We start from the raw sequence: 17,317 nt of genomic DNA on the forward strand, positions 1-17,317 counted from the left end.
AATCTATCTTTAAATATGTAGATGTAATGATCAAAATTCTATTTAATATTTTTGTAGATGTAGATGTAATGCATCAAAATTCTATTCAATATTTTTACTAGCAGTGTGTGTATTTTTAAAATACATTCGTGCTCAAAGGCAATGTATAACATTTTATATAAATATATATCACATATTATCAAGGGAAAAATAAATAGTCTATAACTTGGAGTCAATTATAATTTATTTATTACAAAACCAAAATTATTTATTTCATATTATTATTCCTATTTATGAATTTGAACAACAATTAAAATTACTTGGCATGCGCTTGAGCACAAAATTTTAATAATCAAGATGAGAAGTTAAAAATATAAGCAGTTTGACACACGGAAATTGTTTTAATTTTAATAACACTAGTAAATGTGATTATATATATATATATATATATATATATATATATATATATATATATATATATGTATTCTATATATATACTAGCTGGCCCGGCAAACGTTATTTTGCTAATAAGGTATTTTCTAAACAATTTCTAGAGTATCAAAAAATTTATATTTAATTTAATTGTGTAAGAATGTGTTGTTTGAATGCTATATACAATAAGGTATTATAAAACAATAAACCCCATTAGTTTGTCTATATTTTATTAATACAATCAAAGTGGCAGTTACATACATTTTCTATAGAAACATGGCATAATCCAATACAAGTCTTTTTTGGTCTTTCGACTTACATAGTCATTACAAATTCCATTTAATCAAATATTGATTGCGTTTTTCAGATTTTTTTTAGATTCTGGAGTTTGTGTATAATTGTAAATAATACTACTGAGCTTATGCGAGGAGAGATAGAAAATGAATTAGGTATCTCTTCTTTTGACCTGATTTTTGAAAAGTTCCAAGTAACATACCATGAATTAAAGTAAATTTAATAAAAAGTATATATATATATTATATATATATATATATATTATATATATATAGCAGGGTAAGGCACAAAGATCCAATTTGATTTGAGCAAATATAAATTATATTATGAAAATCAAACCAATTATATCACAACAAATGACCCATTTCATTCATTTCATTCATTTATTTTTATCATTTTCTTTTTGATCATATTATCATATTTCTGTACATTATTACTTGTTACAATTAATTTTTATTTAAGAAAACTATTTTCTATTCCTAAACATATTGTTTGCTTAAATCTCATCAAGATCATGTTTTTTGACAGATGTCCTGAAGATGGAACGTACCTAGTTCCGAAACGTTGACAATAAACAAATAATTAAATAAAGAAATTGTTTTTTAAAAACTTTTCTTGTTTTTTATTTTGTATTATTTTTGGATTCTTGTTCGAAACTCTACAAAATATACACAAATCCAAGACTCTACCATTCAATATATATATATATAATATATGTATATATGTATGTATTTGAAATATTTTGCAGCCAAATCGTCGAATTAAAAAAGGTTAAAATAAAAAAATTTTATTAAACGTTTCGACACTTAACGTATGTCATCATTCAGTAATCTAAAAAAAACATATTACATAGATAACAATAGTTGATAATAAATGAAAAAATATAAAAGGAGAAAATTATATACATACCAAATCAGGAAAAACACAGAAAAATATTATATATAAAATATTGAACTCCAAACTTGTGCAAAAGAATATATATATATATATATATATATATATATATATTATATTTTGAAAGTTTTCCTCATAATATAAAAATATTTGCAACACTTGAGATTAAGATCTTGATAACATATTAGGATCATATAATTCAGAATTCTTGTTGGGTGCCCCGTTTTAAAACAATATGTGATAATGTTAAATTACTATTGAATCCGAAAATTAAATACGCACATTTATAACAAAAGTTTTCACAAATTTGCGTTCCAAGGAAATAAGAATAAAAGTGCATAACGCCAATTAGTAGTAAAGAAAAATAATACCTTAATTACTAAAAATGAAGAGCAATTGCTACATCCGGCCCCACAAATGAATACCTGACGACGGCCATGGGGTTTCGAGACCAGAGAAAAGTGAAGGTGTAGTCGGCTCTAAGGTATTAAACACTTAGAGAGAAAACACGTAAAATGATCGACTTATAGATAATAGCCTGATATGAGGCTAATCATCGCTGCAAACGGCTAGATAGATTGTTTTAAAATAGCAACGACATTGTGCACCTTCAAAACACTTCAAACAATAGCATACACAAAATGTTGTACCATACATGAATGGTAACATATCCTGAAATTTTGCAATATTACTCATGATATTTAACTCTTTATTTAAGTGATAAAAACTAGTTGTAAGTTGTAAGTTAACTTATTGTAAGTTGATGACAGGTTAATCAAACTTTGAATCTTTGAATGAACTTGTGATTGTCGTGAAGTAGGCAAAGAAAGAGAAACTTACTGACCTGAACTGTGCCAATTCTGATGATCAGTTGTCAAACGATTGCAAAATTGTCGAAAAATTGTTGTAGAATACTATAAACGTAATTAAAATTATTTAATGTTAGTAATCAAAGTAATTACAAACCTATAATTTAATACCTACATAACCCAAAATAAAAGCATGATAAAATTAAGATGTCTTTTTGACGGGCATCCTAAAAAATCGTCTTAACCGTTTTTTACTTGCCTTATATACTTTTATATATTAAATAAAATATTACTATTATTATACAATGGTAACTTACAGATTTTGTTGTTTTTGTAATACTAGACACACTTTAAAAGAATGATCAACAATAAAAATTCAAAAAGTTTAAGACAACAGAAAACACTTCCATCTCTTTAGATGTCACTGCTGAGTTTGATATTCCGAAGCAGTAGTAGTAACATAATAATGATTCTTATCGGGTTGTCAAATTTGACGGTTACAGACATCGATAAATAAACAGGTTACAGAATTATTAGAACCGACATATAAATGTGAAATGTATAAAATTTGTGACACTAATAAAAAGAATTCATGTGCAAGTGTTTGGCAATAGTTTATGTAAATTTTAGGCAATAACGCAAATTTGTGCTAATGTACTGTGCAAAATTTCATAAAATATTATCAACAGGTTATAAATCATTGTCAATATTCATTAAGCAACTTATTTCAGAATAATAATAATTAATTATACATATTTTAATATTTTAGTATAAAAAAGAAATATGGCCTCAATAGTTGAAGACACATTTAAAGATTTAAAATTATGTATACAGACAAAACAGGGCACAAAAGCAAAATTATGCATTTCAAATATATTAAGATTTTTTAAAGGAGAAGTTACTTCATCTGAAATAGGTAAGAATGCTTTTGTATTTAAATTGTTGCAACTTTGATACTAATTTTTCATTTCTTTAGATTTTGCCTTGTCCATTATATTTAATGAAGACGATGGCATTATACCATTTATCAAACAACATATCTCTGAAGTTTATTTGCAAGAAAGTATAAAGTTCTCATTAGATCTACTTCTTTTGCTGGTAGAGGAGCTTCCCATTAAAATTAGAGAACATATTAAAGAAATATCAAAGGTATCAAACTAAACTACTATTCTTGCATTATTTATTGAAAATAACTTTCCGAACATATTGATTAATTGTTATTTATTGATATTAAATCAGTTAAATTTAATATTTTTTTAATGTGAGACGTTTTCTTTGCATTTTAATCATATAATAAGTTTTATTAAATGAAATAATTTTATCATGTCGTAAATAATTAAAATTGCATAATTAATAATATTAACTCAATTACAGATTTCAATAAAAACTTTATATACCGATAAGATGGCAAAAGAAAAATCTATTGCTCTTCAAATATTGGTTGCTATTGTGAATAATAAGGAAATAGTGGATTTATTGGATATTAATTATGTTATTGCACAAGTAGTCCATCATTTGGAATATGGAAAGTTATCTAGTTTAGGTAACTTTAATTTTATTAATTTTATTTTGTAAATAGAAATACAAATTTTATCACTTTACTAATGATATTTTATATACAAATTATTATATAATTAATATGATAATTGATTCACATCATTACAATTCTAAATTTATCATAATAAAAATTTTATTTCAAAAATACACTGAAATTACATATTTTCTACAGTGTATGAACAATTATTTCCTTTACTTGGTATATTGGCCAGAGATTTTCCATATGAAATGCAAGATCATGTTTCTAGAGTTCAGGTGCTACTTTATTCACAATTTGAAACGCAAACAAAAAATCTTGTAAATGTGAGTTACTATAATGATAATAAATATGTTTTATACTTGTTCAACTACTGCTGTGGTAAGATACAAAAATCAAGATAAAGATTAAACCAATGAAAGTAACAGATTATAATAAAAACCATAAGAAATTTTTCTAACTTATTTAATGTGGCTTCTATTTTAGACCAAATTACGTATAATTCATGGCATATTAACAGCTTTTGAAAATATGTTTTGCACATTTGCACCAGACCCTGAAATAGATACAGAAGAATGTTTGAGATTATATAATATGCTAAAAACTATGTCATATCCCGGTGATGTAAAATTTCGACCGGCTTTTAGAGGTGAAGTATTTCCATAAGTTATACTGCTTAACAACTGATTATTTTATATGTATTTATATTAATGATAAAAATCAACTTCTTTTCATCATAAGCTGCTTTGAGCCTTTTAACAAAGCATGGTAACTTGGTATCAGAGCACCTATACAAAGATTGTCTGTGGTGGCATAACACATTACAAAGCTGGTTAAAACTCTCTTGGGAGGATATTTCAATTGCTGTTCCTGCTATAGAAGTTTTTCACATTCAAATTGCCAAAGTTTTATTGATAAAGAAGGAACTGAAAGTTTTACTGGTAAAAATTCAAATATGGAATTATTTATTTTTGTTTATCATCAATTTTTTATGTTTTAATTACAATTTATATTGTATTTGCACAGTTTTTCATAAATTTCTTCAAGACACAATTGCAAACAGAAAAAATTAAAACATATGAATTGAGAATAGTTATAAGAGGATTTGGAACATTTTCCTCGTGCTGTTCAGCACTATTATCTCAAGATGATATAATTCCTTTATACAAGATCATTATTCAGCAAACAGAAGTTATGTATACATCTGAAACTCAGCACAAATCAATACAAAACTTACCAGAATACTTAGAATCCTTATCAATTATTATTTCTCATATGCCATCAATAAATAATGTTCATTTAAAGGCTTTACAAAATTTGATTGTGATATTATTTCAAGAATTTCATCAATTATCAGGATCTCATCATAATCTATGTATCGAATCCTTGATGAAGACTTTCTTTAACATAACACAGATTAATGGATGTTTTTATGAAGAAGTTTTGGAAGTAACTATATATCATGGTGTTATTGGCACGTGTTCTCATCCTATAGCTATTGAATCATTTGAGGAAAATGAAGATTTTTACAAAAACAATATATCCTACAAAAACTTTTTACCATTATGGATAGGATTGCTATCACAGAAAGATGGTGTTCAAAAAGAATTGAGTCTTAGAATATATGATAATATCATGAAAGCATTTTTTGCTATCATAAATAAATTAGATTTGTCCACAAAACGTAAAGTGAAAAATAAAAGTAATGATGATGATATTTTATACTGTGATATTAAATCAAGCCTTGAACCAAATAAACTAAAAGATTATCATATATTTATTAACATGGTAGATTTTTATAAAGAAATAATTAACATCAATTTTGAAATATTTGATAAGTGGATTCCAACTTATTTAAAAGAAGTAATTAATTGTTCTTACAAGTTTCCTATTGCGAGTGGATTTTATAAACTATCTTCATATGGTTTAGATTTTTGTGATATTTGTGAATACTTTGATCATTATGAGGAAAGTGAAGAAAAGTCTTCTTGTTACGTTTTGGTCTTGAATTTCTTACAGGTAATGTGAATCTTTTGTTTTATTTGTTGTGTTTTTAACATATTTTTGTTTTTTAGGAATGTGCTGTGAATGTTCGAATGTTTAATGGTGATCTCCAAGAATCTTGTCTTCGTGTACTTTTAACGGCTCCTGTGATTTTTATACCTGAGTTACTAGTAGAAGCATCTATTTCATTGCAGGTTTACTATTATTATAATATGTTGTTGCTATTATTAACTTTGTTTAATAGGGAAATCATTTAAATATTGACTTTCTTATAGATTATATTTAAATTGGGGTATAATCACTTGACCCTTGCTAGTTTGGCATTGGAGACATTAGAACGATGGACAGATCACTTATCTAAAGAACAAAATACAATTTTGCTTGATGAAGTTTTATCATGTCTTGAGCCTTACTTACAGGTAATAATCATGTTGCAAATTTTTTCTTTCCAAGCATAACAAATTACGTTTTTTTTTTAACTTATTGAAATGTCAGTTGGCACGTGCACATCACTCTTCATTGATAATACTAATGTTTCTTTTTTCATAAATGTAGAGTCAGGGTTTAATTGGTGATCCAGATGTTAAGGTATGTTTAATAACAGATTCGAGAAGTCAAAAGAAAGTGAAGAAACAAATAATAGAAGGAACACCAAGTGAACTTGCACTCTTGCAAAGAGATATTATAACATTCATAGGTATAATTCATTAATTTAAACTTTTTTTTTGCTTTCCTTTATCTTTTAATAATTTCATTTATGTGTAAATATTTGTATATTTTTATGCTGCTTTTAAGGAAAATTGAGCTCAATGGATTGCTCATCTTTAATTTCAAAGAACATCTCCAATCATTATGATCATCTTATTCCATGGGATCTCAAACAACATCTTCGATTTAGATTGCCTTGTCAAGGTGTTAAACCATTGATTTATTTGGACAAACTCTTGCCGAGGATCAATAAATTGGTATTAGATTCTAATGATCGCCAAACTAGAATTGCTGCTTGTGAGTTGCTTCATGGGATTGTGCTATATATATTAGGCACTGGTAAGTACAGTAAATATTAAATAACAAAGATGGTTTTGAATGTTACAAGTAACAGCAGCTGAAGCTTTTATCTTATTAATTGCAAAAAATATTTTACTTTGATATTTATTTTCTAGGTATGCAAGTAAATACTGCTCAGTTAGTTCACTTGTACACTAATATTTTTCCAACTTTGCTACAACTTGCTGCTGATTCTGATATTATAGCAATGCAATTATTTGATCCACTGATGATACAAATCACGCATTGGTTTTCCAGCCAATGGAAAATTAAAAGTATTGAAACTTCTTTATTAATTGATCAGTTGATGGTGAGTTTTTTCTGGTGTAACCCTTTTATCTGCTTGGAAATTTAGTCATGTTAATTGGGTACTTTTCAATTATTTTTGTATATATATATATATATATATATATATATATATATATGTATTTATGTATGTGTGTGTTTGTTTTTTTTATATTTCAGATAGGTACATCTAATGAAACATCTGCTTCTGTTCGAGATATATCTGCAAAATATTTAAATGAGTTTGTGAAATGGTCTCTACGTCAAGCAGATCCTGAAGATTTGAGAAGTTCATCTGTTAATTTAGAAGCATTGATTTCTAAAATATGCGATTATAGTATTAATTCTTCAGTTCATAAGCAGTTAGGGGCAGCATTGACTTTTAATAATCTCTATATGATCTTCAGGGAGAATGATAACATAGTTGATCAATTTTGGATACAATTATCAACTTATTTTGTACAGAGCTTGATGGTTAATAAAGACCACACTAATATTCAGCAGCTAGAAGAAACTTTGAATCACCTAATGCGTGTATTGGTAGAAAAAAGTGATTTGTTTAATAGAGATAGTGGGCATCGAAATATACCACAAGTTTTGAATGGTTGTTTATTAAAACATTATGTAACATGGCTTTTCAAACATTGTGGGTTTGTTGAAAATCATTGTAGAAGAAAATGTATGGAAATGTTTTTAAAACTAGCCGTTCTTGTGGATGAAATAAATACTGCTCATATGTTTATAATGCAAAACACAGGAAATTTTGTGATTAAATCAGTAATAGAAATAGGAGAATGTTCAACAAATACAAATGGTTTAAATTCTAAACCGACTCTTGAGCACCTAAAACAAACAGAGTTTATTTTTGGAGACATTCTCAAATGGATGAAGAATTTGTATGCAAGTTTGGACTTTTACGTTTGGCTTTTTGAAAATACGTTATTTACACCAACAACTTTATTTTCTGATCTCGAGGAAAGCAAAATACTTGTGACAATTCAATACTTTATCAATAATATTGTAAATATTGATCCTGCTGATTTACCGGCATTTTTAGATGCTTCAGTCGGCATGAACATTTCTATTAAAGACAAAGAAAAATTTATTGAATTTAAATATAATACTTTTATAATGATTTTAACTTTTGTTTCAAAAATACTTTTTTGTGATGATGCTGATGAATTGATCACAAGTTTTTCATGGTTGAATCGTTTATCAAATGTTGTTGTAAATTGTTTGTTCTGTCCACAAGATTTACATTTCAATGTTGAAAATAATTACATTGGTCAAAACTATTTAATAAAGTTAAATGAATTTATAGAAAACTTGAGACAATATAAGAATGATACCTACTACCATCAAATTGAAGGATCAATTATTGAAAAATTAAATGAGTGCATACATGAATATTTCAATGAAACTGAAGTTAATTTTAATTCTGTATCTCTATCAGTAGCCAAAAACAATTGTTTGAACGCAATTTCTAGTATCTGCAAACATTCTTATGTTACACGATCTAAATTTTGGAGTAGCTTAGCTAACGGGCAGTATATAACCAATATATATAACGGATTGATAGAAGAAAATACAGATACAGATACAAAAATTGGAATTTTTCCTGAGCATAATGTAATAAACTATTATGGCAAAATTTTGTCTGTAATTTTTGAGCATGTCGACTGCAAAGATTTATTGATCGAATCAGTATTAAATGATGTTCACATTATAGGAAATATAACAGAATCCAAATTAGCTCATGGTCAACATTTTTACTCGATTTTTGGAAATCAAATAATAAAATACCTTATGCGATTTCCTATAGATGCTGTTAAAAAAACAATAACAAATTTGGACGGAGCATCTCCAATAAAACGTCATTTAATCGTTGACTTTTTAATCCAGATTATTTTATATATATATAGAAATGAGAAAGAAAATGAGTTTTTAATTTCTAACATTTCTGAAACTATGTTGAATCATTGGAATGACATAGTTCAACATGTTACTGAATCTGATGCTGTAGATTTAGTAACTTATCTGGGAATCATAGTTCCTGTTTCAAATGTAGTTGGGCCAATAAATTATTTAGCGGAATGGTGTATGAAATTGTTAATAAATACAACTGTATCATTAGATACCAAATCTAAAGTACTGGATGTGTTGCCATTTATAACTGGACCTAAAGACATAGAGAATCCTGAATTGACACAAGCTTTGAAAACTTTTCAATCACTACATTTTCCTTTAGAATCTAAAGAGTTTCGAGAAGGAAGTATAGAAAGAGCTTCATATATGTCCGCATTTAGTGCCCTACTGAACTCGTTATGCAAGTCACAGTCGCCAATTTTATTGGAAAGGATTATTAGCATTATTGCTGGTATGTAGAAACTATAATAAATTTAACTTTTATTGATATGATACATCATGTTACTAAATTTTATTGAGTATATCTATTTCCATGTTTTATTCTGCCTTTTTGTGAGAGACTATTTATTACAATTAAATTATTTTTTAGCTGATTTGGATCACATCTGTGAAGATGAAATTCAGGAAAAGTTATGCAGAACAATTGAAAATTGTGCACCAGAAAATCAGTTTAATCTTTTACGAATTCCTTATTTTCAAATCAAATCCAGAGAATATACTCCTTCTATTAGAGTATCAATATTAAAACGTGTGCTTGGAACAATTTTAACATCTTGTGATCAGCAGATCATTGAATTATTTTACAAGAATTTTTTTGAAGAAGATTTTAATAATTTAATTGAAAGTCCTTACACTTCAGCAAGTCGGGCTTGGGATTTAAAGCAAGCTTATGTGGATAGAACTTGCTGTTTTCATTTGATTACGGTAAACGATATTCGATATCACATTGTTATTGTTCTGATTCAGTATAATCTAAGAAAAAATATTATTCAACAGATTTTAGTTTATCTTTCGGACCCAAGTATTTTCCGATGATGCATCGAATCCCATATTAAGATCATTTCCAGATTTCAAACAAGAAAATCCTAGAGAAGTATTATCGACGTTAACTAGAAAAGCATTCAAAGCTCGAACTTTTATGAATTATGATGAAAATGATACCGAAAGCGCCGAGTTATTCAGGTCGTAAAATCTACTTATGAATACCATTTCTAATAAAAATTTGTTTAATTAAACTGAAATTTTATTTTTCAGACAATATCAATGTACTGCATACAAAACACTCTGTATTCTAATATGCAGTACAAAATCTGATCTAAAATTTTATACTGGTTTACTTTTTCGAGAAAATCCTTTAAAAAAGGAAATAATCTGGCGAAATATAATAGATTGCAAAAGGATTTATGAATTTCCTCAAGAATTTGAAAATGTAAGTTGAATTGTTGAAAATGTAAGTAATTTTTTATATCTGAATTTGAATGTAAAATTGATAGTTGTAGTTACATTTTAAGAATATTATTTGTAGCAGTAGGTTCGTACTGGTCTCATTAATTATCAAAATGTGGCAGCGTTAAAGCCTAAAACTATGATTATAAAGGGTTCGAAATTCTCCTATAAATCAGAATTGTATCTCTAAATAAATAAATTTTAAGCATTTTGGTTTGATAATCTAAACCGTAATATTCGTAACTAGTTTTTGAAAGTGTTACAAAATTGCTAAAGAGTTTTAATACCGGCCATACTTGTTAACTTCCCGTAGGGTAGTTATAGTAATTGGCCGAAAATCGAAAATGAAATTTTTTGCATTCTTCACGTTTTGAAGGTTTCTGAACATTTTGGCATACCTCAGAAAAAATGCAAGTCCACGTTTTCGGGCGTACGGATCAACCGATTTGAATGGTTCAAAAAAACATTCGATTAATATTGATAGGGAGATGTGCTGATTAGTTTTTGAAAAAGGCAGGTTCAGCCGTTACTGAGATATGGAGCAAAGAGTGCAGAAAATACAAATCGAGTTTTTGAAAGAACGGAGTATCCGATTTGAATGATCTAAAAAACATTCAATTTGTAATGATTGGAAGAAGAGATCATTAGTTTTTGGCAAAGACAGGTCCAGCTCTTTCGATGATACAGAGCTAAATGTGCAAAAAATGGCAATTTTTGAGAGAACTAAGCGTCCGATTTCAACGATTTAAAGACCTTTCTGCTTGGTTTAACAAAATAATCGTTATTGAAAAAAAAATTTTTTTGTATATCGAAAATAATTCAGATTTTAATTTTAATTCTGACTAAAGTTCTAATATAATAGTAACAAATAATTTCAACTTTGCAATTCAGTTTATATAATTCTTATAGATATTCGACATATTATACTATTTATAATAATCTATTTGAAAACATTTATTATTCCTCTAACATTTCGTTACGGTATGGAATTCGTAGGAATTTTATGATCAATTAAATCAGTTTTTATAATAATTAAGTGAAAATGTGTTTTTCTGTATTTTTATTTTTTATTTTGTAGTACCCTAAAACCAAAAAGCATTTGGTAGAAATTCGTAAAGCAGCGTCAGCAGACTCAGAAGAACTCAATTATCTTACACAACAGAGTATTTTCTCTTCCAGTTTGAGTCAGGACATCACAGAATTTGATATGACCCACAACGTTGTACGTCGACATCCGGTGGACCACAAAACAAAAGTTGTAAGAAAATTTTTGATCGTCATCGAAATTTATTGATATGTCAAGAATGTTATTATCAGTTTTATAATATTTTTAGGAAAATTTTGGTACACAAATTTATCTTACAGAGGATTTCTTGAATGACCATGAGTGCATGAGCATAATCTGTGGTGTAATAGGCCACATGGTCACTAAGGGTATTTCTCCGCTAGCACAAAATCAATCTCATGGCATTAATACTAAACAAGGTTATTGAATAAAAGATTCAAATTAAAAGATATAAAATTTATAAATCCGACGCGTTGAAAAAAAACATTAGAGAATTATGTTCTATGTGGACTAATTTTTACTTGAAGATTTATCTCGAGTTGCCCATATTAATTATAGCCCAACTAAACATTTATTGATAACATTTTTGTTATTAAATTATATTAATTTTATAAATCCTTGATACAAAAAATTAGATGTTTGACAATAATGATTTCAGGTTCCAGTGTACCAGTAATGCCCTCCTGGATGGAGGCTCTAGTGCAGGTTTTGGCTAATGCAGAGACTCCTGTAAACATACGTTTATTTATTATGCGAATAATTGATAATTGTCAGATAGTATTTCGACCATACGCACATCATATTTTAACTCCAATATTAGAACTACTTGTTGACGAATGTGCTGGATCTACTATTAATCATTTTGTAGCCGACACGGTAAGTTCTCAACAATTTATAAATTTGATGTATCTAATTTAAAACAAAATTTCTTCACTTTTTTATAAGCTATTATTTTTTCATATTTCATTTTACTATAGAACACAATATTCATAAAAGAGTATTAGCCAATGTATTGAATTTATTATGCTTCTTTTGATGTGATATATTGATTTTTTAAATCATAAATTGTATTAATGTGTTTATGATCTTATGTTTATTATATTTATTTCAGGTGGCATTGATGCTTTCTTGGCATGACGTCGCTATTCCGTCATCTACTAGTATCCAACGAAATATTGCGAGCCAATTTATGTATTTTTTAATGAAAAATGCATACCATGAACGACGTGCAATATATAAGCTCAACATGGAAATAATTAAAAGTGTTGTGGAAATTTGGAAGACTTGTCTAGATTTTCCACTTCAATACTTGTACCTTGCTCTTGAAAATCCCGTGAAGGACAGTAAAACTAATATGGGAATTGAATTAGCCGGCATTCTTTTGGCAAATAAAATAATTCCTTGGCCTGATTCTAAGAAGGACGATTATTATAAAGCATTATGCATGCAATTTAATAGCATGGAATCCATTACATATAAACCCTGCAGTGAAGTTATCGGAATGGTTCTAAACTTAAGTTCTTTAGGGTCAGCTGAAAATATTCTTCTGAGTTCAGTAAACAGAAGACTAGATTATTTGAGAAGAAATAATACAGATATATTTATTATTTGTCTTTATGGCATTGCAAAACACTATCCAGATATTGCATATCCTTATATTACTTATGTCATTTTCAATATTTCAAGAGCAATCGATTTGCAGAAAACAATGTTATTGCAAATTCTTTTGTCAGTATTGGAACTAAAGGGTGAAGAGTTTTACTCCGATATTAAAACTTTGGATTTTGATTTACTTTTAAAAGATAAAGATACAGTTATTTTAGCTTTAAAAATTATTCACAAACTATTACCATTTTTGCAAAATGATTTGAACCGGCCTTCAACTTTAATACAAAATGCTAAACGCTTGATAAGTTCAGAAGATACTAATTGTAGAAGCGTTGTTTACGACATAGCTATGACTAGTTACAAAATAATACAATTTAAATCAGATTATGATATATTGCAAAATGTCCAGTATATATTACTTTTGGGTCTTTTGGACTCAGATGCTCAATTGAATGATAAGATGCAAACATTCTGGCAAAGTGAAAATGCTTTGCCTAAAACATATGATGCCATTTTCAAGTATCTTATGAGTAATTTATATGATGAACATTTAGAAAAGAATTTTATTCAGTATGGTGTTACAATACTGCTGCAAATAGCATTACAAGTTAGTGATATCCAGAGAAATATTTTTGAACATCCTTTATCTGAATGTACCTTCAAAAGCTACAGGTTTGTTTTTATATATCGATTTCATGGATGTTTATATCAATTGGTAGTAAATTGCTTTTCTTATTTCATATTAAAAAATAATTATTTTTTATTTTTATTTAATTTTGCAGTGTTGAGGATAACTGGCACATAAAGAATTCTGCAACTGTGCCATTGTTTGCAGAATCTTTTATTCCCAAAATGAAGAGTAGAAGTACAGCCACTAGGAGTACTCAAGTTTACATTGGATCTCAAACTATAGCAGCTTACTTTAAATCGAATATAGCAAAAATTCCTATGATACAAGCAACTCAGCAAGAACAATTACAATTTGCACCGACTTTTGATTTGCGTGAGTTTTTTTTACAGACGTTTGCTATTTTGTGAAAAAACATTTTTGTAACTTTTTTATCTTTCATACGATTATAACATCATTCTTTATTGATCTATAATATATATATATATATATATATATATATATATATATACATATATTTCTTCAGATTATTTTGAGGGCTAAAATTATGCATTTGATCAGGTGCCAATTTTTTTTAGATTTCCCTCTTTGTCGCCTTCCAGAATTAAAACTAAATGACTATTATAAATTGTTTTTTCTAAATTCTCAAAACATTAATTAATAACATTTAACAAACAATATAGTGAATATATTGTTTGCTTTTTCCGGCCTTTCAAAAATTGCATAAGATTCATGCCTCATTCATATCTTAAAAGTTATTTTGAAATATCATTATTATGACATAGTCAATTTAATTTTCATTAGAAAATACACAGCCTCTTGATGTGAGCCATGACACATTAAACTATCTAATGTTTGATGCGGATAACGAAGAAATAAAAGTAGAAGACCTTGGAAGTCAGCAATTAAAAGACTCATTTTTAAAACTTCGAAGGCGATTGCTTAAAGATAAAGATAAAGCATCACAACAATTTGCAGCAAGGGCTATTGCTAAAAAGAAAAAAGACAGACGTATTTTGGTGGGTTTATGATAAATAATAAAACATTACATATATATATATATATATATATATATATATATATATATATATATATTGAAATGACCATAATGACTTTATAGTTATTTGAAGTTAATTTTTAAATATAAAGTATTAGGTTTTTCACAAATCCCAGAAGTTTTCATCCTGAATTCTTAGACATAAAGAATGTATACATTAATACATACATAAATACATATATGTATTTATGTATGTAATAACAGATTCAGAAATTACCAAATCATTTGAAAACATTCAATAATTACTTGTTTTGATTATTTTCTCGAAACAACAGGTAGTCGTTTTTTTATTAAGAGCAGTTTGAGAAAAACGAATTTGAAAATTGAAATACAGTTTGAAAGATACCTGGGAATATTATTATTAGTGTGATGATTAGATTATTTGCGACAAACTGTTAAAAAATTACTTAGACTATTTCAATAATTCCAAAAATAAAAATACGTTCGATTTTTTTTTATTGGTAACATGCATTCATATTGTGTGAAAATAGACCGATTAGTTTCTGAGTAATTAATATTTTTAATATATAATTTTTTATGACGTTTTTTAATTCTGTGATCAGTTTTAATTTGATATCTGTTCCCAAATAATCAATTTTGTATGTGTCCGATTTTCGAATATTCGAATTTTCGAATTTGGAAGTTAGTGAAACTTGTCCGAATTCTTTGTAGTCAAGAGTTTTAAATAATTTGTTTGCTATTGTAATTATTTTCGATGTTTTTCAATTATTTCAGACAATTAGATCAAAGATGAAAACTTCAAAAGTAACCATGTATCGGCAATATCGTATTGGCGATTTTCCCGACATTCAAATAACAAATGCAGCCATTTTGCTTCCATTAAAAGAACTTGCAAAGCGCGATTCCAGCATTGGTCAAATTGTATTACATTCTATCTACATAGGCATAATTGCGGAATTAGATTCTGAATCACAAAAACATTTTATCAAGGAAATTAATCAAAGTATAGAAAATATTTTCAGAAAAAGTCAGTTATGTAATTCTAATATTATGCGCACTATATTCGAAATGGCACTTGAATACCCAAAACTAATGAATATTGGACCAGACGTTATTTCTTTAGGTAAGCCACCAATGTAATATATTAAATATATCATTTCATAACTCGTTTTCAATAATTTTACAGTATCTCATACAAGCCAACTGTTGTCATTGGGTGCCTTATTATTAGAAAACAGACTTAATGGTGAATTTTTAGATAATGAATGTGCAAACAAACGATCTACAATAGAGGACAATGATGAATATAACCATTGGTTAAAACTAGCTGGGTTTGCATTAATCTATTACTTTTTGACTATTTATGCAGTTGTTTATCACAGTATACTGTGATTAAAAAACTATAGTTTTTTAAACAAATTATTTGTAATTCATTTTTAAAATTATTATTATAATTTATCTAGCTATATCAATAATTTGATCCCATAAACTCATATTGTTCCTATGGTTGTATGTTGTTAACCACTTATGCAGGCAAATTACCTTTCAACTGTTCCTTATGTAAAATTTGAAAAAGAAATATGTTTACACACAACTTCTTAAAATAAGCCCACAGAGCAAATAATGTATTTTATTTTTTTACATAAAATATGTTTTATATTTAATTAATTGAACTTAAATAAAATGAATCTATATTTTTCTAGAATTTATCAATCAATGGCGGACTATGACACTACTCAAGGTATATTTATGAAGGCATTAGAGTGCAATGAAGATTTTGCCCGAGGTTTAGAATTAGAATATAGTGGTGATTATTACATGGCTATGAAATGCTATGAAAGAGTTGTATCGGGGACATCAAGCGCAATAAATGAAACTGAAAGGCAATTTCATAAAGAATGTTATTTCAATTCTTTTGCTAAACTTGGGCATTGGGATGATCTGAATATGTAAGTAAAAATAAACTAATCATAGTCATAATTCTATAATTGAAATTTTTATTTTGCATTATGTTTTAGTGGTATAAAACGGCAAGTGGATTCTTTGGATGAGATGTGGACTGAACAATGGGCACAGGAAAAACTATTTCCATTACTCATAACATCTGAAATTCATAAAGCTATTAATAGTTCAGAAAATTCAGAGTTCAGTTTTTTTTTGAGTAGTTGGTTGAGTGATTCAGAGAAAGCAGCTTATTTAAAAACAAATTTTAGTGAAGAGTTGTCTATTTTTAATATTATTAATGGTGATATATTCGGAGGAGGGTACTATTTGGAACAAAAATTAATTATGTTCTTAAAAGATTGGTCAAATTTAAATTTTTATCGAATGAACTGCGATTAATGAA

The 17,317-nt window shown here is 27.4% G+C and overlaps 2 protein-coding genes across 2 annotated transcripts; both read left to right on the plus strand.

Moving 5' to 3' along the window:
• Positions 1 to 3,022: 3,022 nt before the first annotated feature.
• Positions 3,023 to 5,970, plus strand: LOC113369340 (DNA-dependent protein kinase catalytic subunit-like). Its single transcript, XM_026610114.1, has 9 exons — positions 3,023 to 3,097; positions 3,178 to 3,324; positions 3,385 to 3,557; positions 3,783 to 3,951; positions 4,138 to 4,268; positions 4,429 to 4,591; positions 4,684 to 4,883; positions 4,969 to 5,730; positions 5,782 to 5,970. Exons 2-9 carry the CDS (start codon positions 3,192 to 3,194, stop codon positions 5,968 to 5,970), a joined length of 1,920 nt encoding a protein of 639 aa, XP_026465899.1. The 5' UTR covers positions 3,023 to 3,097; positions 3,178 to 3,191.
• Positions 5,971 to 10,267: 4,297 nt separating this feature from the next.
• Positions 10,268 to 17,313, plus strand: LOC113369337 (DNA-dependent protein kinase catalytic subunit-like). The gene is made up of 12 exons (XM_026610111.1): positions 10,268 to 10,386; positions 10,459 to 10,633; positions 11,729 to 11,908; positions 11,985 to 12,135; positions 12,375 to 12,592; positions 12,828 to 13,996; positions 14,107 to 14,327; positions 14,757 to 14,971; positions 15,745 to 16,093; positions 16,157 to 16,301; positions 16,674 to 16,919; positions 16,989 to 17,313. Exons 1-12 carry the CDS (start codon positions 10,343 to 10,345, stop codon positions 17,311 to 17,313), a joined length of 3,438 nt encoding a protein of 1,145 aa, XP_026465896.1. The 5' UTR covers positions 10,268 to 10,342.
• The last annotated feature ends 4 nt before the right edge of the window (positions 17,314 to 17,317 follow it).

This window comes from Ctenocephalides felis, unplaced genomic scaffold (assembly GCF_003426905.1).
Source record: "Ctenocephalides felis isolate EL2017-DRISC unplaced genomic scaffold, ASM342690v1 CF-g0.4_SCAFFOLD_01250, whole genome shotgun sequence".
NCBI lineage: Eukaryota > Metazoa > Arthropoda > Insecta > Siphonaptera > Pulicidae > Ctenocephalides > Ctenocephalides felis.

Bases quoted from the DNA above. Each gene is read 5' to 3' on its own strand.
- LOC113369337 (XM_026610111.1), top strand. From the start codon at position 10,343: ATGAATTATGATGAAAATGATACCGAAAGCGCCGAGTTATTCAG. The intron at 10,634-11,728 runs GTAAGTTGAATT...TTTATTTTGTAG, and splicing joins TTCCTCAAGAATTTGAAAAT to TACCCTAAAACCAAAAAGCA. The intron at 12,593-12,827 runs GTAAGTTCTCAA...TATTTATTTCAG, and splicing joins ATCATTTTGTAGCCGACACG to GTGGCATTGATGCTTTCTTG.
- LOC113369340 (XM_026610114.1), top strand. From the start codon at position 3,192: ATGGCCTCAATAGTTGAAGACACATTTAAAGATTTAAAATTATGTATA. The intron at 3,952-4,137 runs GTAACTTTAATT...TATTTTCTACAG, and splicing joins TGGAAAGTTATCTAGTTTAG to TGTATGAACAATTATTTCCT. The intron at 4,269-4,428 runs GTGAGTTACTAT...CTTCTATTTTAG, and splicing joins AAACAAAAAATCTTGTAAAT to ACCAAATTACGTATAATTCA.